Source organism: Candida parapsilosis, contig 005809, assembly GCF_000182765.1.
Source record: "Candida parapsilosis strain CDC317 annotated contig 005809".
Taxonomy (NCBI): domain Eukaryota; kingdom Fungi; phylum Ascomycota; class Pichiomycetes; order Serinales; family Debaryomycetaceae; genus Lodderomyces; species Lodderomyces parapsilosis.
Genome location: NW_023503281.1, coordinates 1,303,538 through 1,330,124, shown reverse-complemented (window position 1 = coordinate 1,330,124; position 26,587 = coordinate 1,303,538). Strand labels below are relative to the sequence as shown.

Here is a 26,587-nt window from a genome sequence, read left to right as displayed (position 1 = left end):
GATTTACTTGCAAGAGAAATTCAAAAATCGAATAAACCCTTAGAACTCAATACCCATACCAATACCATTACCCCCAAGATCTTCTGACCTCTTAAATCAAAAAGCTATTTCCTTCAGCCGTCTACTTTTGCGCTGGCATTGTGAAGGAAGCTTCCTTTCCAATATCACTTGATCACGTGATCAGTGGTGCAGATTTATTATTTCCAACTATCTGTCAAAAAAATTGTGCAAAAGGGCTGAGTGTGGGTCGCAAACTCTTTAATAAAATATAAATCTACTTTCACAATCATGCTTGGGATAAGTGAAATCGGCGTTCTTGATACCGGTACTCAGATATATATCATCACAGCATTCTTTTTAAGCCCGCTATCAATTTACGCGTTGCGCAAACATTATAAAGGACCTAGGCGGAAAAGACAAGAGTGGGCCACTAATTTGATCACTATTTGCGTCGTCATACTAAATATAAATGTGTGGTGCTTTCTAATATGGAGTTTGAAGCAAAATAGTCAAAGATTGGAAAAATCACCGTTGCACACTGGTCTTTTCCGAATGAAATTTGATTCTGTTGAAGTATCTGGGTTCTCATTTGATGTGGATCGACAACAACAATCGTTGTTTATGCAGCAAGGGCTACAGCTGAATCTGCAGCCTGATAATCAAGACAACAAGGGAGCCAACGGTGAAAAAGAAAAAGATAGAGAGTTATTTCACGTTGATGGTCTGTTTAATTGTAGTTCAATCCAATTGAAGGACAAAGCAAGTATTGCGGCGACTCAGTCAATTGATTTGAACCAAGAATCTGACTTGAAGCATTTAAGAGAGCAATTGAAGAGTCTTTCGGGAGCAAACGAGGCTTACAAATTGTGTTTCCAAGACAACATAGAGCAACTGGAGGATTATATTCTTAGGCGAAAGTGGTTCAAATTTTGTGGGAGTGCAGTTTGGATGGATCTTTACAAAGTTTACTTTATGGTGAATCGAATTGTGTATGCAAAAGACGGTAGAAGAAATAATCCCACCATTTCCATCTTATCGGGACAAGTGTTTGATAAAAACTGGCATGAAATAAAAGGGTTCAAATTCCCTCATTCTGATTTGGTTTTCCCCAGTATATTGCCACATGATTTGGACTTGGGTAAGAAGGAAAACAAGATTGTTATTGGTAGTGAAGACCCGCGGATACTGTTGAATACATATAATGATTCGAATGGGGTACGGTTTCAAGAACCGGTAATTATATTTAATGCAAGAAGTACAGAGGTTAAATGGGCGCGTGCAATGCATGTTTACCGACCATTTAATGACCCTCATAGAACAATTCGTCTTGCTATCAAGGATAAGAAGAGAAGTTTTATTGAAAAAAATTGGGCACCATTTATGGATAATGATGATGTCAACAACGACCAAAACATGATAAATTTCATTTACAACTTTAATCCGTTACGGATCATCAAATGCAATTTGCAAAGTGGAGAATGTGAAAAAATTTCTGGACCAAGGTTTAATCCTATTGATGCAAATGATAACGCGGGAGTTTTACGAGGAGGCACAAACATTATCCCCATACCTAAAGAATATCTCCCACTAATGGAAATGACACAAGATCGGAAATTTTGGCTAGGCATTGCTCGTTCACACAATAATGAATGCGGTTGTATGCGTGAACTATATCGGCCCCATATATTTCTCATCTCGCGGTCATTTACCAAGCAGGATTCATTTGAGCTAAATTATGTTAGTTCTATGGTTGATTTCAATATCAATCCGGAGCCATGGTCCAAAAGTCACTCCAACAAAGGTACTTGTGTTGACGGAAAGCTGGTTTTGATTCCTAATTCAATAGCGTATTGGGATATTGATCTTCGCGATGGCACCGATTACATGGGGTTGACTTTTAGTGAGGCTGATCGTACCAATAAGCTTGTGCATTTGAGGGGGGTGCTAAAGCATATTCATAATGTCATGCATGAAATGGAGACTGAGAATGTTGTTGAAAACACTAGCAAGGTGGATGCCACCACTAAGGAGGGTATCGAAAGCAAGATTGAGGCGATTGATTTGAGCAATAAACTTCTTGGGTTCTGCTCAACATATCTTGCTGATGAATATTGCGAAACGGCGGAAAAGGTATTTGGTTGGTGATGAAAAATCAGCTTTGTTATAGAGAATCATCAATACACATTTGAGAGAATCGTTTCTAGTGTGACAAACTTTTAAAATTCTGACCTTCTACTTAAACGTGATATAAGAGGAAGAAATAGCTTTAGTAATTACATTACAGTCTCCTCGTAAAACCTATTCGGTCTTGTTATCCTCGGGGGGTACCGAGTTTCCTCTCAAGGTTAAAGGATAATGCTGATCATCATCTGCATCTTCATTCTCATCATCATTGGCGCCCAACCCCAATTTGAATCCCACATAATCATCAGTATTCAAACCTTCATGAGCTTCTTGTAAACTTCCTAAATCACCAGGAGTCATTAACCCAACTTTAGATCTAGGTGACCCGGGCACTGATAAGGGTCTAGTTAATTTCAAATTGGATGAATTATTAAATGGATTTGCTCCATTTTTGAACTTGTCGGGGTAGGCTCTTTTCAAACTCAATTGACGAGCCTTGATATATTCCAATCCCATACGTTTCCAATCCAATAAATCACTCAATCTTTCTGTTCTATTTCTTTGATTAATTCTTTGTCTTCTGGTTTTTTCACAGAAATCAAACATGTAACTAGTCAATTGATCAATTGATTCATCAACTGACTTCATTCTTCGATCAACAATATAGATACCATAGTCACTGGTGTTTTCAATCAAGTCCTCCATATAACACCCAAATCCAGAGAGGTTTGTAGTAATGGAGGGGATCCCCATAACAGTACATTCAGCAGGAGTATAACCCCAAGGTTCGTAATAAGAAGGGAAAACCCCCAAATGACAACCACGTACAAATTCATCATAATCCAATGACAAAATGGGGTTGTTGGCATTGAGAAATTCTGGGTGGAAAATGATCTTGACCCGATCTTCAGGACGATTAAACAATTGAACCCGTCTGATTTGGTTCAAGATTGGATCATTGTGATCATCAATCATATTGTGAGTGACAATGGGGGGCAATCCTTCTCTCTTCAATGCATATATTCTTCGTTTCAACAAGACACGATCAGCAGGTTTGATTAATTCGTCAATCGATGGTACTTCATTTGATTTACCAGCTGCATGTTCGGAATTGGGGTATCTGGCGCAATGTTCAAATAAACGTTCACCAACTTTTTTTTGCACTTCTTCAATTGTTGATTCCAATTGTTTGATAACTGCTTGTCCTTTCAATGTTTCTACAGTGTATGATTGAGTCCTTCCTGGCATAATGATGAAAGCAACTACCGTCATTTTGGATCCACTTTCTTTCAATCTATGGTTTAACCTTGCTAAACTTTCAATGAAGAAATCACATCCTTTGTTTCTAAATTCATATCTGCCAGCAATAAAGAAATACAAGGTGTTTTCCAAATCAAAATCATAATTACCGTAAAAATGTCCCTTGATAAACTCATTAATCTTGTCCTTTTTCATGGCATGCAAATTTTGAAATTCATGAACTGCTTGGAATTTGACAACGTTTAACCCATTGGGCAACACACCATCGGGTTTCCTTTTCAACAAATGTTCACTTTCGAAAGCAGTAATGTGGGAAACAGTAGTGAAAACGTCGGCTGAATGAGTAGCTGACCTTTCGATGCAATAACGATGGTAAATTCCTCGTTTACCGGCTTCGGCATCAACATCGAAATTAGCCAAATTATTGTAGAAATCAGTTGATCCAGCACAAAGATATCTTCCCAACAATGTTGCATGGGTGGTGAAAATTGTTGTCACATCAATTCTTCTTTTACGACACAATGGTAAAGCAATTCCTGCCAACCACTCGTGGAAATGAGCAATAACAGCTCTATCACGGTCATTGTAAACCAATTCGCCCAAAAACCAAGCAACCAAGTATCCCAACAATATAGCTTCATTAGTTTCCAGATCGTGGTCTGGAGTAGGGATTCCTGCAGTATTCCATAAATCGGCTTTCCATTCATTAAGATAATGACCAGCTGACCAAATGTCGAAAAGCAAAACTCTTGGTGCGCCTTCAATTAACCATCTTCCATAAAGCCAACGAATACCCTTGGCTGACATTGAATCCAAAGTTTGTTTAACCAATGGGTCTTTAACTGGTAATTCTTCAACTTCAATTTGTGCTGAGTTGTAATTTAAAGGTCCAATTAAAGTGTAGCGTTCTCTATATTCAGCAACAGTGATTGGCGCTTTCGACTTCAATACTGAGTAGATACCTCCTACTTTGTGAGCCACTTCAGTGGCCACTTCAAAAAGCAAGTGGTTGGTGATATCTCTCGTCATTGTGGTGATGGTAATGGAAACGGGGAGAATGGGTTGTTGCTGTAGGCCCAGTCGAGTTGTCTCCTGAGCGTGTAAAAAAAAAAAGATTTGGGTTGTAGAAACGGTTACACTTGATGGTATAACTTTGGGCTAAGTTTATGAGTTAACTGAAGTCTGTCAGTCTGTCAGTCTGTCAGTCTGTTTGCTAATATGCGTGGTATATATATATATATATATATATATATATATCTCCGGAATAGTGGTTTAATATATTTTTTTTTCTTTTGTGAGTGATTACTACTACTATTACTACAGAAGTACTACTTTGGTTACTTCAAATTTATAACACAAAACAATGTTAGAATGGAGTTTTTCTCGTTTAACCAGCCAACCAGAAAACACTCAACAATACCTCGACTACAACTGAGTAATAGATAGACATGATATATACCACATCATACCACTAGAGAGAAGTGATAAAAAAGAAAAAGAAAAAAGAAAAAAAAGAGAAGTAGATATATCATACTTATCATATACCAAAGTAGAAAGGGTATACCAATGATGAGAATAAAAGCAACATCAACAGATATGTGCTATAGGTAATCTTTTGCAATTGTTGTTTGTTGTAGTTCTTGTATTCTTTCACGGGTGGGGGTGAAGCGAAGTAAAGGAGTGCGTGTGTTGTGCGTGTGTTGTGCGTGGCGTGTACATCAGCCCAAAATGGCACAAAATTCACTAACCCAATTAATTTACAGACAAGGGGAGGCACACCAAATAAGAGAAAGGCGTGTTACAGTGAAAACAAGTAGTGTACTTTTTCGCTACTACTATTATTTGTATTTCATCATAGACGTATATTACAGAAGATATGGTATGTCATGTGGCTCAACACTAATTGACTAAATTGTCATTCAACCTCGTTTGTAAAATTCTGTGATATACTTGGGTGATAGAGGGTGTAATTTGTTGTTATTTCAATTGTGAAATTTGTCTTCCCCACCTTTTGATTAACTTTTTTGGGGAGAAAACAAAAAATGATGATCTTTAACAAAAACAATAGTTACAAAAATACCACACCCCAAAATTGAACAATATACAATAAGTCAAGTCAAAAAGCCTCCAACAAAGATCTCAAGATTCAAACAAACTCTACCTTCTCCCCATCGATCCATCTACATCGAGACCTAACCAATCATACACTTACTAACCCACTTCGTCAGTATTACTCTTAATTCATGTCTTTTCACAAAAAAAAAAAATCAAAAAGAGCAGCAATTGCGATGATTTTACATTTTTGCATCAGCATTGGTACAAAAATTTTTAATCACATAAGCAAAATGGCTAATGGATTAGTAGGTTTTGCATTAAAGACTGCTCTTTATGAATAAGCGTAATCAACAGGCTGTGATTGTTAAAGCTAGATAGATTCCTCTTTTGATAATAGTGTCTTCACACTATCGAGAATTAGAACATCTTTGAAGCAAAGGATAGGATTAAAAGACAGCATTGTAACGGTTTCTATATCGACAATGTTCCTGCATTGCACATACAAAGCTATACCCACAAACCTACAGAAGTTAGTTTGAAATATCTCAGAGATTTGCACAAGATTTACAAATATATGCACACACTTCTGTATGTACTCAGTCTTTTAGTTCCGATCGAATAGTACATGCATAAATATTGATCTTCTCTACTTGCAGTTGACATGTGTAGTAGTAGTAGTAGTAGTAGTAGTAGTAGTAGTAGTAGTAGTAGTAGTAGTAGTAGTAGTAGTAGTAGTAGTAGTAGTAGTAGTAGTAGTAGTAGTAGTAGTAGTAGTTATTGTTGTTGTTGTTGTAAAAAGATTCTGGTGCGAATTGTACAATTTAGATTTTATTTTAACAGAAACACAGTTAAAACATGACTTCAATAGATTTGCATTGGCTTTGAGACTGTTGCATCTTTCAAAATTGGAAATAGATGTACAAGCATCTCTTATCATCGCCCCTGCTCTCTCCACTTCCAACAACATGTCACACTTCAACTTTCAATTAAAATAGAATAGAAAACTGAAAAAGTGTAGTGTTTAGGACGTCTACACTGTTAAAATGCACACAACCGTACTTATCTAGTTAAAGAAGTAAGTGAAACATAGTGGGGTTGTTGATTGGGTAACTAGCTCACTAATAGCTCAAACTCTTTGTATATAAACAACTCATTTTGTGTGCTTTGGACCAAAACAGCGAGAGAGACAATAGACAAAGTGTAACACAGCCACATCTCTCTATCCAACTCCCAGTTCAAAATGAGAGATTATACTATATCGTGGATATGTTATGTGTGTAGCACCATACATACATACATACATATATACTTACATACATACATGGTGTAGTAGTGTACTGAACTAACCAAGTCAATAAGTCAGTTACATGTCATATTAATATGTGTATATGTGCACGTGACAAATCAGATTTATTTTAAAACCAAAAAACAATAACAAACACATCACATCACATCACACACAACATATACATCCACACACATACACAAGATGCAAAGAGAGAGAAACAAACGAAAATACGAAAAAAAAAAAAAAAAATTCAAGAAGGATCAACATAACAATAATATACTCCCTAATACAACAACATCAACAACAACAACAACAACAACAACAACAACAACAACAACAACAACATCATCATCATCATCACTCTATCCTTACTTACCATACATACTTACAGACTCGCACACACATATACATATACTCTCGAACACCATTCACTCCTTTGATCTCACAATCTTAGTCCTTAACACTTGAGACAGAGTAAAAAAAAAAAAAAATTAAAAGTTGAATCAAACTACTTCAATCCTACCTACATTTTTAACTTGTGTTGTTCATCACTCGTTTAAAATCAATCAAGGCATTGAATAAATTTGCAAGAAAGTTACTCACCCATTCACTCGATTGGCACACCAACTATTGATTCACTCCTTTTCCTCCTTATTTTTGATTTCAAAGTTGATTTTTTCTTTTGTTGTTGTTTTTTGGTTATTTTTGTCCAATCATCCAGTTTTTGCAACAGATAATCTATTAGATCTTTAGTAGCCAACACACCTACCTCCACAACAAAACTGTCATTAAAACCATGAATGCAGTCAAGAAGAAAATTACCTCCAATCAAAAGGGAAGTGGATCTCCCAGAAGCAACTACAACAATGATGGTGGTAGTAGTGGCGGCAGATTCAGCGAAGGTCGTACATCGACTTCAAATGCGGCTAGTGGTACCTTGGATGACGATAACTTGGATGGATTGTCTCCTGAATTGGTACCAATTGTAACTTTATTGTCATCTCAGTCTCATAGACGCTACAACGAAGGTATATTTATGTTGTATTACGATTTGAATGGGGACGGGAAACCTGCTGATAGAGAATGGCGTGAAGTTTATGGAATCTTGACAGGAAATCAGTTGGCTTATTGGGATGCTGCCATTTTGGCCCAATTCAAAAACAATGCCGATGCTTTATTGGAAGTTTCTGCTAAACCAAGTTATATCAATTTTACTGATGCAGTATACAGTGCAATGAAGACTTTACCAGCAGCAAAACAAAACTTGGATAACGTTGTTGTTGTTTCAACAACTTTGAAAAATAGATATATTTTGCAGTTCAAATCAGTCAAGGATTTGGAAACATGGTACTGTGCCCTTCGATTGTCAAGTTATGAATACAATTCTCTTCAAGCAGCTTACACTGGAGCCTTGTTATCAGCAAGAGGCTCACGGTTATCTGATATTCGCACAATCTTGGCGGAAAAGAGATTTGATCATGAAGATTGGATAAGTATTAGATATGGAAGTGGTATGGCTTGGAAACGTTGCTATGCCGTTGTTGAACCATCCACATTGAAAAGAAAGACATTTGTTCCAGGAAGAATACTACTTTACGAAAATGAACAGAAAAAGAAGAAACAATTGATGGCGGTTGTAACCGATGCGTCCTCTGTCACAGCGATATACCCCCAATCGCATCTTTTGATTGACCACTCAACAATGATTAAAATGGAAGGATACATCAATTTCTCTTCTCCAAGCTTATCAACAAAAGTGTCGAAAAAGAATTTGGATGATTTCAAACAAACATCAATCTTCTTAATGCCAGAGCAACATTCAGCTGTTCCTGGATTTGATACCTTGATTAGATTTTTGGTGCCATTATTTGATACATTTGGTTTATATGGAAGGCCTAAAAGATTGAAAGCAAATCGGAGTGACGTTGATTCATTATTGTTTGGATTACCTACACTTCCAAGGGTTCATTATTTGGAACTCTCGGATATACAACAATTGGTTTCGAGAGGTAACTACATTAGTTGGGATTTGAGGACGTGGAATTTGGAGATTCAAAATTTGCTAAAGTCAAAAATCGAAAGAGGATACGATGGATGTGGAAGTCAACGAGGATATGCAGGTGCTGTCAATTCTCTCAATAGTCCAGCTTTGTCTAGCTCACCTCGTCTTCCAAGTGGTGGAAGTGCACTGGCAACCCGGAGAAAAGACCCATCTCATTTGTCTCGACAAACGACACCACAATCGGGAAATATTGCCCCACAGTCCGCAACCTCAGCTTTACAAACACAGAAACCGCCGCCACCACCTCCACACTCTGATATAACACCGGGAGGTAAACCTTTTGACAAGAATATAAAGAATCTTGAAGTCGCAGTACCAGCAATTTCCAAAAGTGTTGACTCTTTGAGTAGTCAGGGACTCAACTCTAAACAAGGTGCACAACTTGCTCCAGGAGGTGTGTCGAACCCCCATGCTTCAGTTCAGTTGGCAGAGATATACCAAAAGTATTCTGACTTGAAAACACCATCGGATAACTATATTGATCGCAGAGAGATACTCAATGGCTCGCCAGAACAACTTATTGAAGACGATTTGCCGTTGGGAATAAAGCAAATGAATCTTCAGAGTAATACCTACCCCAAGGATGATAATGGATTGTTTAGTGATGAGGAAGACGAGGAGAGCCTGCACGAAACAGGCAGCGGTGAACTGCCACAATTGCTTGATGTGAGAACTATGGGACAAAATCCAAGCGACTCAAGTGTGTCTGTGGGCAGTTTAAGGGTACCCAACCATGAACAAAATGGTAGTTATTCTTCAGTGGTGTCGCCCATGGCTCAGTTCAATGATCTACATGATCAATACAACAAAGTTGGAAAAAGTGTCCCCTTTTATGGACTTCAAACAGACGCATCTCCGAAGAAAAGTGCTGATCGAGATGCTAACGCCAAGGAGCAGTTTGGTGCCAAGTTGGACAATAAGGAAAGACACTTTGATATGAGTTCTCCACAGCAATACCAATCGTTCTCGCAGCCACCACCACTGGGACAAAAACCCAATCCTGCCAGTGTTCCTTACCCAACAAACAAGCCCAGGCACATAGTTTCCCCCAATTCTTCACAAAATGAACTCAGCAGACCATTACAATATGAAACGACAAATGGAACTGCATCGCCAACTAAAAAGGTCTTGCAATATCCCGTCTCACCGCAAAGAAAAGCACCTCCAAACGAGCCTTTGTTAAATGGTGACCAATCAAAACCTAAATCAAACATACCAAAGTCACAGAAACAGGTCTTCACACCGCTTGGTGGAAATCCTGGTCAAGATCGACATCAAAATCCAGCAATGTACTCTAGCGCAGAACCCTCATCACATTCGTTTGGGTTTGATCGGTTGAGACAGGAAAATGATCCTAGGGTTGGCCCCAAACCAATGAATCAGCCTAGCCAGCAAACTTTGCCACAGTTTCAAGTCAGTCAGCCTAATCAACACGTGCAACCCCAACCTATGGTAAGACAGCAAGTACAGACTATGGCAAGACCACCACAATCTTCAATGAAACCTCCTATGCAATATGGTGGCAATCAGTCGAGGACTTCCCCAGTACATAAGGGACATCTGCATCAGTATGCCAACACTGTGGCGCATGCAGCAGGCCCACAACAAAGGAATCGGGACGTGGGCATTTCGACCCATCAACCAATTGGAATCCGGGCTCATGCAGGGGCACAACCACAACCACAACCACAACCACAACCACAACCACAGCGACAACAACCACAGCAACCACAACCACAGCGACAACAACCACAGCAACGACAACAACAGCAACAACAACCACAGCAACGACAACAACAGCAACAACAACAACAACAACCCCACCAGCCTCAAGCATATCAGTCCTCGCCATACGGACAGCCCAGTAATTTCAGGAGCTATGACAATCAGCAATACCAATACACCCCGAATGTTCAAACACCAGGTGCTCATGCAAATCGGGATCACCCACTGAGTAGTAGTTCTCAATCCTCAAAGCACCCATATGCACAGTACTCGCGGTCGTACAATTACGATCGAACTACATAGTGTCAGATAGTCATTTAATGAGAATATGAGTTAGTATAAGTCAACAATAGGAGACACGTAGTCGTTCCGTGGAACGGGAAAGTAAGCCCAACAAAAGGAAATGTACTCTCTCTTGCTAAATGATATCTATATCCTCTCTAAACACTTTCTTGGAACCAATCCAATTTTCCAATCAGCTTCGCTCAATTCATGGCCATTTTTCCTTCGAAGTTGGATTTTACACCACTCATCGCTAAATTTCTCTAGCACGACGCATTTATCTCCCGAACGAATAGTTAACTCATCATCAAGGCCCTTTGTGTACGGTTTGATCACAGTATGCAAATCATGATCGAACATTGCTCGTCTCTTGTCAACGTTGCTAAAATCAAAGTTGGAATTTTGTTGGGCTGGAACGTGGTTAGTTTTTTTACTTGTGGGCGTGTCAAAAACTTGTGATCCGATTGTTTCCTTAGTCTCTAGTGATGCATTACCAATATTAAACTTTTTCAAAAACACTGGGGTCATCACCGACATGCGTTTGAGAAAACTGGGATGCGGCTGAGCTAATGAATCTTGTTCTTTTTCTCCCAGTGGCCATAATCTACTCAAACGATCATTCAATCGTGATTTGAATTTGGTGGCGTTTTTAGGTTTCTGTTGCTCATAAATGTTAAATTCTTTGTCTGTTTTAAAATAATTAGTCGGGGAGAACACCACTGGGTACGGTCTCTCCGTTAAAGTTTCCCAGCTGGGACTTGATAACTCTTGGTTAGAAAAATTGAGTCTATCACTGAAATTAACAAGTCCATCTTGCTTCAACTCACGTTTCGACTTGAGTAATTGAAGAAAGTACCACACTGCCAACGCAATAAAAAACAACGCAAATATAGCAATTGGAATACCCACAGCAAAACCGACCTGTGTTGAATTGGAACTAGGGAGATCGTCAAATGGCAAGTTCGATGATAAATCTGTTGCTGTGCTCGTAACATCACTGGAAATCGATGATACCGTGAAGTGTGATTGTCGTGGTTCTGGGTCGGTGGATGGCAATACAGTCGTTGTAGGTATCACCATCCTCAAAGTGCTGGTTTCTCGCAGAGTGGTTGGAGATATTGTGATTGCTTTTGAAATGATCTGTTCTGTGGTGATTGTCGTCTCTTTCCAAGAAACATAAATGCTATCCAGATTAGAGGGCTCTGAAGACAAGGTGGCTGTTCGCGTTAATGTCATTACCAAAGTAACATCACTTACGGAGTTCATTACTTTTGAACAAATTAATTGATTGGTGGGCAAAATATACCACTTTATAGCAAAAAAAAGGCACTAACCGAGTACATTTATATCACAAATGTTCAATGTCTAGCATGTCATGTTTGAAGCATGTTTTGGAAGTTTCTGAAGATTGTTTGAGATTGTTTACATCATTTTATGTGGCCAAACTTTCACTTCTCTTTTTGTCTGTGGCAATTTTTTTTTTTGTGAGACTTGTTTCAGTATCAAAACTGTTTTACAATCAAAACTTATCATGTACATTGGATAGAAACGATATCACTGATGCGTCGAATTTCATCTTCGGCTAACAATTATAAAGGCAAGATAGTGTCCGTAGGTGTCTTGAATGACTTGGGGGTGTCGCATGTGTCACTCTGCAAATTGTTCCAATAATGAAAGTAAACCATCACAGCAATAGTGCAACCCAAAATAGAGCCTAGAATGATATCAATGAAATGATGTCTGTAGTCCTGTACTCTGCTCAATGCTATGTATGTGGCGAGTAACAACGGCATGAATGATAAAATATATTTGTACATGTACTGTGGCGTAGAATTAAACAACTTGAATTGCCCCAATAACCATAAGGTAAGATACAAGAAAGCAACAAAGCTAATGGATGAATGTCCGGATGGGGTTGATCTCAATCCGTCCAACAAAAGCAGTTCTCCTAAAGGGGCGGAACATACACTCAAATCGACAAGTTCATTGATGTGTCCCTCAATTTGTGCCCCACATCGAGCTAGGAAATCTGGTCTCGGTCTCGCAATCCAATTCTTGAGAATATCCGTAATTACACCGTCCAAAAATATAGACAAAGAAAGTCCCAAGATACTCACTTGGAACACATGTAATGGTCAGACTTTGTTTTGTATTTCTCACCATACGCTTTCAAAATAACAACTAGTGAAATAATTGCCAAGGGCACGAATGCTGCCAAGAGTATGCATGCAACCCCAGATACACGTTCTTCAATTGCAAACGGATGCGAGATAGACAAATCAGTGATCAGGAATTGGCGTTGAAATGGGTTGGCGTGTTCGGCTATACTGAAAAAATATACAAGTAGAACGAATGAAATGATCCAGTCAGAAATGTAATTCTGAACATTGGAGTTGGTGTAGTATTTTGAACTTGTGGAGGGTGCTCTCGTATTCATCTTTCAACATAAATGGAAGTGGACAACAATACAAGATCAAACATAAATGTCGTGCGAGTGAATTCAAAAGTCAGAAATTTTGAAGAAAAAAATGGAAATGGAATTCGAAAGTGAAAAAAAAGAAGTGAAAAAAAAAAATAGAGAAAAAGAATACGAAAATTTTCCAACGAATCCAAATTTTAGTCATACTAGTTCGTATACACACTTGTTGCACTCAATAGATCCCCAAACTGAGAGTCTGAAATGCCTGTTGATCCAGAAAAGTTAGCTAAATTGCAAAAGTCAACCGCAAAGAAGGTTGGAGGCTCAAGAGTCAAAGCAAAGAAGGGAGTCAAAACCGAACAAGATGACACCAAATTAATTGAGACCTTAGGTAAATTGAAAGCCACCAAAATTGAAGGTGTGCAAGAAGCCAATTTTTTTAAAGAAGATGGTAAGGTTTTGCATTTCAACAGAGTTGGCGTTCAAGGTGCACCAGCTTCCAACACATTTGCTTTTACCGGATACCCACAAGAAAAGAACATTACTCAATTAATTCCACAGATTTTGCCCCAATTGGGTGCTGAGAATTTGGAGATCTTGAGGCAATTAGCCGAGCAAATTCAAGCTGGTAAGACTCCAAACGACATTAACACTGGTGCTGCCGCTGCCAATGAAGAGGGTAACGAGGATATTCCAGACTTGGTTGATCAAAAATTCGACGATGTTGAGTAAAATAATCAAGAATTGAATCCATTAGTGAAATTTACGACTCTTTCAGATCAATGATTTAGGGCATGTTTTTATATAGGGCACGCCGAAATTTTGAATGGCCATTTATAATGTCTCAATTGTTAATGTATCAAAATTTACATCGTCTGCTTCAAGTCATCGGTCAGGATAATGATTGCCGTGTAACCCAATCCATCGTTTAAAAACTCTCAAATTACCTCTTTGGCTAAGCCAAAATCGCCGAACTAACTGGGAATAGGAGTCTTGCTTCCTAAAATTGATGTATATGCAAAACAAACCATAGGATACTATAAGCAAAGGTAAGCAAATTGATGAGGTTGTCAATAGTTATCTAGTGTAAAAACTAATTAAAGCCTCACATTACCAGAAAATATCCACTTGCTAGATATACAGCAGCAAGATTTATCTCTTCGCATTTGAAAAATAGACTAGATGGCATTGAATATTTGTCCAATTATACATTTGGACCATTAAGCAAAAAATTACTCGCAAATACTATATTCCACTCGTTAAGATAGTCAAGGTGTAACTAACGTAGGGGCAAATAACTATAAAGCACAGCCATTGCGCATTGAATGCTAAAAACATAAAGCATGTAGAAACGACCCCCATTTTCTAGATATAAAAAACCACAAACCCAGAAGCGGCAAATCTGCTGCACCAGTTTTGTTGAGGTACCAGTAACACACCATACGGTACTCAAACTGCCAGATTCAGTACCCGCCTGATTCGGGAAGCTCTCACATGTCAGCTCGAGCTTGAATCTAGGTTTTCGGTGTTAACGCACGTGTTTATACTATGTAAACTACAAATTAACTCCGTACCCCTAGAAAATTTTGACCGTGTTTCGCCGTCTTGGGGCACCCAAAAATTCTATTTGGGATTTGGGGGGCGCAGGAGCTGTAAGCTCTACAGCACTAGCGTTGAATCTTTGCCGGTTTCCGCTTTTCCTGGCAAAATGCCGATTTTATGAGACTTCGGTAATGCGCACTAAAATGCGCTATAACTTTGCCTAGAACAGCCTGAGACGGCGCTGTAGACGCCCATTGTAACTCTGAACCCTGCTGATGACAGCCACAAAAAGGGAAAGGACCCTGGATGTTCGTGGCATAACCTGTGCTCTGAAATGAAACGTATAGCTGTAAAAAAGATGTTTCGATTAGGTGCAAAATTTTTAGTAAGAGTGGTTTGTATAGTGTACGACTTCTTGAGGGGAAGAAAGATTGTGTGTGCACTTTGTTTTTGTGCATAACAAGTTCCCACACAAGATTGCAGTACTTGAACACAACTTCCTCTTCAAAGGGTAACTGTGAATCTGCTATCTTCCAATACGGGACATCACAATCATTATAGAAATTACTGTGATCATTAGAGGATGGTGAATACTATGCCTGATGCCAATTACGACTGAGTTTCGAGACACGGGTTCAGTAATGATATTGTGTCAGTTTTAGACACCAAGTTGTGATCTATCATCCAATCGAGTGTGCAGATAGCAATCAATCAGTCAAGCTGGAGTATCATCGAACGAATGAAGAGGATGGAGGTTACAGTTGACAGAGATCAGTGGCTACGGTAAATATGTCGGTCACAGGGGGGGGTGTAAAAGAAGTATACCAATTGACTGTGCAGTCAGTTCTCAGTGTATGTGTCTGGGTCACAACCGTTTGATGAAGTTGATGAAGTTGCAAGAGGTGGACGTTTCAGATATGATGGATACTGATAATGGTATCTTGGCTCAAAACCAAAGTACACATTGCCGAATTTTGAAACAAACCAAGCGTGTGTTGGGACACGAAACATCAAGTTCAGTGGAGGATATTTTTACATCTAACCTGTATTCTTGGATAAACAGCCGACGATAGAGAAGGCTCTTTCTAATGTCCGTTCATCGATGCAATGACGAAGGACAAGATGAGCAACTACCACTACGCGTTAGGATGAGCGGTGTGTGAAATACACTCTCTCGAATGGTTGACGTTATTGACACAATAGAGATGATGGACTATATGCGAGCTCACTTAGGGAGCAGGTAAGTGCAAAGCCTTGATACTAGATGTTTTTTACCAGAACAAACACAGTTTCTGAAATCCACGATTGGAGGCTGGCACGTCCATCGGATTGGCTAAAGCATGATTCCACGACAATCAACTTGAAGGACCGATCTTGTCCTCAACTTGCTGCAAGGGTCGCAGGATATGATTGCAGCCAAACCTCTGTCAATGAAATGCAAGAATTTTACAAGAAGACAGCATATTCTATATTCGGTCTGGTGGATGAGGGAAACCATACGAGATCCAATTATGAGCACTGTGGTGATCGTAATCCAAGTGGACCCCCAACCCCGTCTAGTCATGGAGCAGCCCAAAAGCGTTAAAGAGTTCATGCAGTCATATTGAATGAATTGCATCATGAAGAAAAGAAGGAGACCAACTCATTGGAACGGAAGCAGACTCGTTGCGTAATGCTTTTTCGACGGAAATAGTGGTGAGTCCAATATGCTCAAAGATACTATCTGATGCACACCTGTTACTTCCTGATGGTTGTCACAGATTCACAGAAACCTGAGTGGAGCGAACGTAAGGTGCTATTTGGGAATATCCTCAACTGGTGATGACTTTACAACTATTGTAGGATATGCTATGTCATGCAAGTTATGTATCATTGATTTCTGCCCACAAACCAAGTTGTAGAACTCAATGTGGGGGCAATCAAAAGACCAACGCAACCCAGATGAAGTTAAGAGGCACTCTAGGACCTATTGGAAGCAACAACCATGGAAACAACGAATCTAGTGTAGGCAAAGTAGCTGCACATGGACACAAGAGGGGAGAATTAACCAGCGACAACAACCATCGGTCTGTTTGTGCACCCGGTCAAAACAGAGGCAAAGGTATGGCGCCCATAAAGATTAAACATCGACTTGGACGAAGGAGCTAACATAAACATTCGAAACAAGGGGCTCGCTCCAATATTGAAGGACAGTAACTGGATATCATCATGTACCCAAAATATGATGACATTTGAATACAAACACTATCTCGTTTTTTTGTAAGAACTCTATGTCTTGTATATTGCACGTTCACACACACTGGTGATTAACCTCAACATAGCGCTTCCCCACACAAGAGTTCATTGCCTCCGGACAACAATGCAAGTTGCACCTACACCCCAATTCTTCACACCCTCATCGAATTCTTACCGCAAAAACTTTGCCCATAAACACCAATGAATTCACACCGGAGAGCACAGACGAATTTGCATCCACGCATTAGATTTGCGCTCTTACATCAACTGAAATGCATCCACAAACTAAGGGTGATTGCATTCACACATCACGCACTCACTCATCAAGGACAAAGGCATTCATACCCACAACAGTTGTTGTAACTGAACATTAATGAAAAAAACATGGCTACATAGTCCAGGCACGTAGGTTCCACAGTACCACGTATTGAGCGCTAATAGAGCTTGCCCCAAAGTTGTAACCGCAAAAACGGAACAGATCCAGCACCGAATTAGTGCAATAGTGTCATAAGATTCCGATTTTAAAGGATGAATTCGCCTGAAGCATTTTAATAGTCGCGATTTTTGAGCAAAACGAATAAAACTTTAGCAAACCAAGGCTATTAGTACGCAGCATATCCAGTTATTCTAAGCAAGTAAATGATTGAATTGAAGAAATTTAAACAGCCGCATTCGGTAGGGGACTTGGTGGTTGTCGCTTTGTTGAGACTCTATTGCGTATCATAAACATTGCATAAATGTCACAGGCCTTGGTCTAAGTTGATTTAAGCATGATGTTGAGTGGAGCGGTTTTTAATTGCTTGGAAAATAGGAAACACCCATTTGAGCTGTCGGAGTAATCGAAAAATTAAAACAAGCAAGAGCTCAGTTTTTAGGATATGAGTCTGATACAACGAAGGTATAGCTGGAAATTCTTTTTAAAGAAAAACAAAAATTTGAAGAAGCAGATCATAAACACCTCACAGGTTTTTGGACGTATACTCGAAGTAAGGAAAGTCTGCTTGCCTCAGCAAGGTTTATACTGTCCATCGCAAATTACAAGAAAAGTTCGAACACCGAGATGGCGAGGAGTACGTTCCAGCATTCAATTACGAACAGTGAAGACATAACTAAACTTTTTGGTTTCGAATGACGGTGAAATTACTGCAATCATGATGTTTATTAGATTTAACATGGTGGATAATGTTATAGCTATTGCAGTTGACAATTTGCTTCTGATTTGTAAACGCTTTCACAAAACCCTGGGTTTGTTCTAGGATATATAGATCCTAAGGTCAACTTCATTGTAGTTTTCACTGAACAGAATCGAATCTCCCTTAAGTACAGCACGTCTATCAACATGTGCAGCTTTTCGTTTTGTTTACGGTATTACCAAGTTTGCGTTCAATTCTGACCGAGTTCGCATCGCTCGCTTGCATGCCACTAGTTCGCCTCAAAAAAAATGCAATCCAGTTTTAAGAGAGTAATGTTGAGAGGGGTTACACGTTGACCAACCAAATATATCTCCAATTATAGACTTTTTGTGTGCGAACCTCAATCTTCGAGTGTTTGCCTGTGCGTCACTGCTCCAGTGTGGTTTCAGTTTAATTCGTTGTTTCTTTTGTTCTACTTAATGTCCCAAAGAATTAGTTTAGTGTGTTATTAAAATGTCATCAGGTATGCAAAAAATGCGTGATTTTGTTTTTGCTTGAATTCCACTTTCTTGTCTCGGAATCAAGCTTTCAATGACACAGACTTGTACCAAATCGGAGCCGCATTCGCTCAGTTTTTGTAACTCAAGGGTTTGGTTTTTTCTCTCTTTACTAAGTACTTAGTCCCTTGTAATTATCCTGGGAGTCTTAACTACGTGGTCATGTTTTCTTCCAGGCGTTCATATGCACCGACAGCTGGGGTACGGGTGTGTTTGTTGTTGATGAAGGCGTGTTAAATTGATGTGTGGATGCACTTATTTTTGGTTCATAAACGTGTTTCGGGCGCTGATAGGGCTCAAATCTGGAGTGTGGATGCAAAATAGTTTATGTATATGAATGCGAAATCCTTCCGATAAGGGTATGAAAAGATTGCGGTCCGGGTGCAGCTTATTCTGGTGTGTGGGTGCACTTAGAGACGAGACAAACTATTAGTGTTCGTTCAATATACAGGACATAGAGATGTTACAGAGACGAAATAGCGTTGAATCCAGATGTCCATAGTTACTGGCATCGTTAAGTTGAATATCGTTGATCATAGAGGCAATCATTGTCTTTTGTGTACGTATCAATATTCTACTATTACTGCCTTTCAATGTTGGAGCGAGCTCTCTGTTTCGTATTTCAGTGTAAGCTCCTCTGTCTAAGTCAAGTCGATGCTTTCTTTGTATGGGCGTCATTTACTCTGGTTCTCTTGGAACCGGCGTGCACAAATAGCCCGATCGTCGTCGGTAATTTTCTCCTCTTGCGTCCACGTGCAGCCACTTTGCATACACTGATTTCGTTCCTTCTGTGGTTGCCTGTTTCCTAGTGCGTGTTCCAGTGCGTTATAGATTTTATTGGCTGGCACGAGTTTCGTGACTGCCCTCACATTGAGATCTAGTGCTTAGTATGTATACAATAATCAATAAAACACAACTCACCTGACATAGCATGTCCCATATTGTAGTTGTGAAGTCATCACCAATCGTGGATATTCTCAAACAGAACCTCAAAAATTCTCTTCACTCAGGTTTTTGAACAATTATTGCTTTTCATCAGCAAATAATACGTATGTATCACATTGCATCCTTAAACATATTGGGCTTGTCAGTTTTTCTACTGAAAAACATACCACACCGAGTCTTCTTTCGTTCCGATGAGATGGTCTTTCTCTTTTCTTTATGACGCCGTTCATCGCATGTGGATGCATGACTCTTCAATGCTTTTGGGCTGTTCCATGAATAGACGGGGTTACGGATCCACTTGGATGACAATCACCACAGTGCTCATGACCGAATTTCACATGGTTTCCCTCACCTACCAAACTGACTAAAATATGCTATCTTATTGCCAGGATCTTGCATTGACAGAAGTTTGGCTGCGACCACAATAAGCGATCCTTGCAGCAGGTTGAAGACTAGAACAGTCCTTCAAGTTGATTGTCGTGGAATCATGCTTTAGTCCGCCCGATGGGCGTGCCAGCCTCCAATCGTGGATCCCAGAAACTATGCTTGTTCTGGTACAAAACATCTAGTATCAAGGCTTTGCACTTACCTGCTCCCTAAGTGAGCTCGCATATAGTCCATCATCTCTATTGTGTCAATAATGTCAACCATTCGAGAGAGTGTATTTCACACACCGCTCATCCTAACGCGTAGTGGTAGTTGCTCATCTTGTCCTTCGTCATTGCATCGATGAACGGACATTAGAAAGAGCCTTCTCTATCGTCGGCTGTTTATCCATGAATACATGTTAGATGTAAAAATATCCTCCACTGAACTTGATGTTTCGTGTCCCAACACACGCTTGGTTTGTTTCAAAATTCGGCAATGTGTACTTTGGTTTTGAGCCAAGATACCATTATCAGTATCCATCATGTCTGAAACGTCCACCTCTTGCAACTTCATCAACTTCACAAGCAGTTGTGTAATTGGATTTCATTTCAATCGGTGGCACTAGAGCAACCAATTCCCTCACCACCATAACAATAGCAGGACTTATTGAAGAAGATTAGATATGTAATCAGCTTTGTTAGCTTTGCTAGGTTGTGTTATCCCTGATTTAGATTACGGTGCATGGTTACAAGTAACTCCTTCTTGTATTGTATCCCGCTCAATGTGTCAAATGAACTCCGATGTGCCTCTTGTAGTCTTCGTTGATAGGGCTTGCATAACCAACCCAGACACATGCATTGAATACGGTCTGCACAATCAATTGGTGTGCCTCTGTTACACCCCCCCCCCCCCCCCCACTGTGGCCGACATAATTACCGTAGCCGTAGCACCGTACACTCTGCAATTATTTAATGGTCGAAGAATTTCACAAGCGAATAGCCTAAAGTTGTCAAAACTTTTTTCGAAATTGGATGCAAGTAGAGAAACCAGCCTCTTGGATACTTTGACAACAAATGACTGAGTGTGGACAAGTTTCTGCTACAACGTGAATATTGTATACCATTAATATGAGACATTGAACCATAAAAGGGAAAATTATTTCGACTTACTTTGCCACTACAACAAGATTTATGGTTACAGAGGATTGCTAAAAAACTTTCACCTCCAAAATCCATCGTGGATTGACGCTTCTAACATAGTCACTAGATCCGACACCATCTTGCCGTTATCAAACGATGTAAAATCTAATTCCATCATTTCTGACAATAACTCTTGGTTGTTTTCCACGCCTGGGCATATAGGAATTGAATTGGGATTGAAATATATGTCACGTTCGCCATTATAATTGTAGTTCACCTCACCAATGACGAGATGGTTTAGAACTTCTGAATAGCTAGCAGCGTGGATAACCGTTGCCAAATATATTAAAAAAGTCACCAAGCCTATCATGCTGCAGTCCTGAAATGCTAGTAGTCACTTGAGTGGTTGATTAGAGATAGTAACAAATTCACTGATCCAAAATGTTACACACTAAGAAAATATACCTCCCAAAAAGAAAAAAGTGCACAGGAATTTGTTTCCCTTTACGAGTTTTATTTTTCATTGCAGGAGCAATATGTAGGATAGCTAACCTCATATATCCATTTATTGTCAGTTCCTTTTCCCAACACGGCTCTTTTGGAAATTACATTGTAATTGGTGGATGGTCATTATCCGCTAGATCCGTTTCCTTTATTTCCCCCGCACCTTTTTGTTTGTATATTAACCAAATCTTTCACAACCTATAAGGTTCAGCTTAGTATTAATACAATGGTAAATGTTAAATTATACATACAATGCTGTTTAAGAAATAAGAGCATTGATGTCTATACGAAAGCGCAAAAAGTTATCAAAATACCTATCAAAAATTAGAAAATAAAAATTAAAAATTAGGCGCAACACAGATTCAAATTTGTGGTAACTTCGTATTCAAAAATCCTAAAAAAAAGAAAAGGAAGCTGGTTTTAGCCATCTATTGCTTACTAGAATCCTAAGATAAGAATACAGTCACAGGCTTATGTTTGATCAATTGAAGTCCTTCCTACAAAGTGGCAGCTAGTTGAGACTAAAAGTGATCAAAGTACATCCCTAGCCCCTGTATTTAAATTTCATGGCTATTTTAATATATTTATTCACTTGAATATGATTCGTGGAAGTATTAACACGAAAAAATAGAACGCCTCCTAAGGCTGTATGATATGCTAAAAATAAAGTATTTTTATTTTTATTTTTATTTCGTAGTAGTACGAAACAATTTTTCATACCAATGTGACATTATTATTCAAACCAACACGACATATTTTTTCATACCAGAACGACATAAATTTTCATACCAATGCGACATAAATTTTTCAAACTAATGCGACATATTTTTTTGCACCACCTACTCACCCATAGTAATCTCTGTACCTCTAATCCGATTGAAGAACCCGATCCTGTTGAATTAGGGCAATCATTTTAAAAGTATGGAATAATATCAAATCAGAATATTTTTTTGTTTGAGCTTAGTCATTTCCTACTTTCATTTCTCAAAGGTTTTGCTGTCATTTTGTCAAGTTGAATGCTGTTCCTTTCCTATTCATTGGTTTTAGAACAAGTGTTTGCACTCTAGAAAGATGTCAGCTCTAAACAGTATTGCAAATGGTCATTAGCATGCTTACAGAATCCCTGATAGCTTTCTAAGGTTATCTTTGCTATTGCTTCTCTAACCTTTGGTGTCAACTGTTCTTTTCTAGATAAATTTGACCGTTTAACCTTGACCTTACACGCGGACCAGAACTCTTCAATTGTGTTTAGTCCTGGCGAATAGGGAGGCAAAAACACTAGCTCTACTCCACTCAGTGCTACTAATAACTGGAGATCGCGACGTTTATGGATGGCTGCGTTGTCGAGTATCAAATACTTGATTTCTTTAAGTGCGTTATTTGCCTCAATTTCTCTAAGCACAGACTTGGCAAATGCAAAGAAATGATCAGCTGTGGTGCCAACCTTTGCCTTCTTTTCCGAAACGGTAGTGTTGGAATCAACTTTTCTCTTCTTGTTAGGAGCAGCCTCAGCTGGGAGTCGCACCTTCAAGTCAATATATCCTTTTGGAGAGATAGCACCTAAGAATGACACATTGAGGCCGCTGGTCACAGAAACTTTAAGCACAGCTTTTTCACCTACTTTCGACCATCCATATTAGTATAATCAACATCCGGACCTCAGTATTTACGGACCTCAGTATAATCTCTGACACTTAACATATTTGTGCTTTTCATAAAGCAAAATGCAGCCCTAATGCATATTTAGGGCACCATTTGAACAACCTTTATTCTGTTTGGGTGCTCACTTGTCTAATGATTTCAACATGTTTTGAGTCGTTTCCAAGTAATCCAACCAAGAAGTTTTTTGCGATTTACTGAGCTCAGCAATCAATTCCTTTAATTGAGTCTCGAGTTCGCCATGACCCTCAATCACAGAAAGCTTGTCCAATATGAGGTTCATATTCGAAAAAGTTTTCTTTCTGTATGCCGCAAGGAGCCGTATTTGTAAGTTGTTCCTTGGTCTCTGAGGAAGATCCAACTGATCTTCTAAGATTGTCTGGATTTTGAAAGTAGTATGCGAGTCATTCTTGACAGTCTTGGAAAGCTTTCCTGGAAAATTTATGACGACGTCATCATCATTACCATTCGTTAATTTGTTGTTGTCTATTGTCCAACGTAAACGCGATATTGGGCGCACCGTCAATGACAAACTTCGAAGGACACTTATAATCTCCGATCTTCTTTCCTCGTGTATTGCTTCGCCGAATCCGATTTCAAACTCAAGATCCTCTCTGAAATTCTCATACTCTGATTTGCTAAACACTTCCACATCTGCATTTAGGAAATGATACAATACCGTTTGGGCAATAAAAAAGGGTAAATCATTAGAGTGGATGGATTCCAACGTGTAAAAAATCGCCGCTTGCAACGAGTCAGAAGAGATTCCAAGTGAATTTTCGTGGTGAAGGATAAGGTCCATCATGTATCTCGTACTGGAATTACCTCCTTGAATCTTATCCAGAAGCACAAATTCCAAGTTTCGTACACCCAAGGCCCGTAGCTCCTCATCAATCTGCACTTGTGAAGCTTGTATCAAGTCAGGGAGTATAAAAAACTCATTGTTAAACCTTAGCAGTATCGGGACGACAGCTTTCAACTCGTGATTCACAATGTGTCGTAGATTTTCAACGTTACTTATTGATTTGGTGAAGTTGAAAATCCACGGGACCAATATGGCTAGCACAATGGAAATGTAAATGAAGGAATTGCGTTCAACTAGCATTTATCGTGAATGGACGCTTGTTAGTCTAAGTAGATCTAAATTTTCGAAAGCCGAGAACAGAAAAGCTAACAAGACAATGTCTTACTCTCCTCTTCTCATCGTCGGGTAATTATTCCACGATGTCTGCCACCCCCTCCCTACCTATAACTCAGAGGATCGAGCCCTCGGAACAAGAAGAAACTTATGTTCATGACGTCTATAACGAAATAGCGTCTCACTTTTCCAAAACTAGGTACAAGCCATGGCCTATAGTTGAAAAATTTTTACAAGATAGGCCAAAGCATTCAATTGGATTGGATGTGGGTTGTGGAAATGGGAAATATTTAAAAGTAAACGAAGATCTATATATAATAGGCTCTGATAGATCGGAGGGGCTCGTCAACTGTGCACAGGAAGTATCAAACAATCAATATAATTTGGCCATCGCAGATGGCCTTTCGCTTCCCCATCCCAATGATAAGTTTGATTTTGCCATTTCCATTGCAGTGGTACATCATTTTGCTACTGAGGAAAGAAGAATTCAAGCAATTCTGCATATCTTGTCCAAATTAAAGAAGGGGGCGCAATGTCTAATCTACTGTTGGGCGCTAGAGCAAGAAAATTCTCGTCGTGGTTATAAAGAAGGTGACGACCAGGACGTATTAATTCCATGGGTTCTCAATAATGCCACAAGAAAGACAAAGAGGCACAACGTCGCTGACAATATTAACCTCACTGGTGGCAACGTTGATGAAAGTCCACAAGTAAATGAAACCAAGTATAGATACTATCATTTGTACAAACGGGGAGAATTGCCTGAAAATTCCCTTGCGACTGGGTTGTGTACTATTGTAAGTGAAGGATATGAGAAGGATAACTGGTGGGTAATATTGCAAAGAATATAAGATGTTCAAAACTCTCTTAGTTTATAGAAACAGTGAAGAAAAAACAAAAAAAAAAATGAAATTTCAACGCTAATCACCAACCCCAGATTTATTTGCTTCTTCTTCTTCTTCTTCTTCTTCTTCTTCTTCTTCTTCTTTTTTCATGGGCACCACCCACAAGTATGAATTCGCCACAAGAAAGACATGAGAAATTGATAAGAGCCACCGATCTAGATGCATTGAGTTGTCGCTACAACATGAATATTAAGCAGTACCTCAATCCTCCAGATGAGTACATTGAGGACTTGATGAAATCATACAATGCTTACTTGCAATTCTGCACTGGTTATACATCCCTATCATCATCAAGATGCCTAAAGTCATTGTTTCAGGACAGAAAGTTACCCATTATAAACCGCGGGACTTACTTAAGGACCAAAGCAATTAGTGACGTTGTACAAGAGTTTGTCAAAGAGTTTGAAAAATGTCAAATTATATCATTAGGAAGCGGTTCAGATACCAGGGCGTTTTCCGTATTGGAAAAACTGCCACAAGTGATCTATCACGAGATAGATTTTGCTGAAACCACCAAAATAAAAAAGTTGGCGATAATAAAGAACCCCAAACTTTGTGCACTTCTTGGAGTCGAGGAAACCATTCCGGAAATTGATTCAAAAAAATCGTTTGCGGAGTACAATCCTGACTTACATTGCAAGAATTATCATCTTCACGCATGTGATTTGAGGGAGGTGAATTCTGAAGCAGTATTGGATGGCTTTGATGCAAATCTCCCGACTCTTGTTCTAAGTGAGTGTGTTTTGTGCTACTTATCACCTGAAGAATACTTTTCAACAATAAAGTTTTGGACCAATTTGGGAAACAATTTGAATTCCATTTTAATTTACGAACCCATGTCATTAAAGGACCTGTTTGGTGAAACAATGTACCAAAATTTGCAAGGCAGAGGCTTGAATTTGCAAACTTTTGACAAGTATCCCGATCTTGAATCGAGATTGGAATTTTTCAAATCCGAATGTGGGCTCACACGATTACGAATGTCTTCCTTGAGTAACATTGGTGGCTACAATAAAAGTCAGGAAGCATCTAAGGCGTGGATAGACCCGCAAGATTTGCAGCGAATCAGTTCATTAGAATTCGTTGATGAGATTGAGGAAATCAGGCTTTTACTCGAGCACTATTGTCTTTGCTATGCTGAATTTCGGTCTTCGGAGAATGTTTCATCGTTTAAAGGAATTGATAAATGGCACTGGCAACTACAAGATCAATAATTGAACACTAGTTTTAGAAACTTATAAAACGT

General features: G+C 39.2%; 8 protein-coding genes and 1 pseudogene across 9 annotated transcripts; 5 read left to right on the top strand and 4 right to left on the bottom strand. All coding sequences in view use genetic code 12, as the record gives it.

Moving 5' to 3' along the window:
* Positions 1-288: 288 nt before the first annotated feature.
* On the top strand, positions 289-2,145 carry BMT3 (Bmt3p; the record flags this gene model as incomplete). The annotated part of the gene is made up of 1 exon (XM_036809526.1): positions 289-2,145. One exon carries the CDS (start codon positions 289-291, stop codon positions 2,143-2,145), a length of 1,857 nt encoding a protein of 618 aa, XP_036666154.1.
* Positions 2,146-2,298: 153 nt separating this feature from the next.
* Positions 2,299-4,413, bottom strand: GSY1 (glycogen (starch) synthase; the record flags this gene model as incomplete). The annotated part of the gene is made up of 1 exon (XM_036809525.1): positions 2,299-4,413. The coding sequence occupies one exon, from the start codon at positions 4,411-4,413 to the stop codon at positions 2,299-2,301; it is 2,115 nt and encodes a 704-aa protein (XP_036666153.1).
* Positions 4,414-7,523: 3,110 nt separating this feature from the next.
* Positions 7,524-10,817, top strand: CPAR2_206250 (uncharacterized protein; the record flags this gene model as incomplete). The annotated part of the gene is made up of 1 exon (XM_036809524.1): positions 7,524-10,817. One exon carries the CDS (start codon positions 7,524-7,526, stop codon positions 10,815-10,817), a length of 3,294 nt encoding a protein of 1,097 aa, XP_036666152.1.
* A 126-nt stretch (positions 10,818-10,943) lies between these two features.
* On the bottom strand, positions 10,944-12,062 carry FUS1 (Fus1p; the record flags this gene model as incomplete). The annotated part of the gene is made up of 1 exon (XM_036809522.1): positions 10,944-12,062. The coding sequence occupies one exon, from the start codon at positions 12,060-12,062 to the stop codon at positions 10,944-10,946; it is 1,119 nt and encodes a 372-aa protein (XP_036666151.1).
* Positions 12,063-12,384: 322 nt separating this feature from the next.
* Positions 12,385-13,233, bottom strand: CPAR2_206230 (annotated as a pseudogene; the record flags this gene model as incomplete). Its single annotated transcript has 1 exon — positions 12,385-13,233. A coding segment is annotated over one exon (849 nt).
* Positions 13,234-13,476: 243 nt separating this feature from the next.
* On the top strand, positions 13,477-13,947 carry EGD1 (Egd1p; the record flags this gene model as incomplete). Its single annotated transcript, XM_036809521.1, has 1 exon — positions 13,477-13,947. The coding sequence occupies one exon, from the start codon at positions 13,477-13,479 to the stop codon at positions 13,945-13,947; it is 471 nt and encodes a 156-aa protein (XP_036666150.1).
* Positions 13,948-23,422: 9,475 nt separating this feature from the next.
* Positions 23,423-24,403, bottom strand: CPAR2_206210 (uncharacterized protein; the record flags this gene model as incomplete). Its single annotated transcript, XM_036809520.1, has 1 exon — positions 23,423-24,403. One exon carries the CDS (start codon positions 24,401-24,403, stop codon positions 23,423-23,425), a length of 981 nt encoding a protein of 326 aa, XP_036666149.1.
* A 119-nt stretch (positions 24,404-24,522) lies between these two features.
* TRM9 (tRNA (carboxymethyluridine(34)-5-O)-methyltransferase) lies at positions 24,523-25,287 on the top strand (the record flags this gene model as incomplete). The annotated part of the gene is made up of 1 exon (XM_036809519.1): positions 24,523-25,287. One exon carries the CDS (start codon positions 24,523-24,525, stop codon positions 25,285-25,287), a length of 765 nt encoding a protein of 254 aa, XP_036666148.1.
* A 161-nt stretch (positions 25,288-25,448) lies between these two features.
* On the top strand, positions 25,449-26,555 carry CPAR2_206190 (leucine carboxy methyltransferase; the record flags this gene model as incomplete). The annotated part of the gene is made up of 1 exon (XM_036809518.1): positions 25,449-26,555. One exon carries the CDS (start codon positions 25,449-25,451, stop codon positions 26,553-26,555), a length of 1,107 nt encoding a protein of 368 aa, XP_036666147.1.
* Between the last annotated feature and the right edge of the window lie 32 nt (positions 26,556-26,587).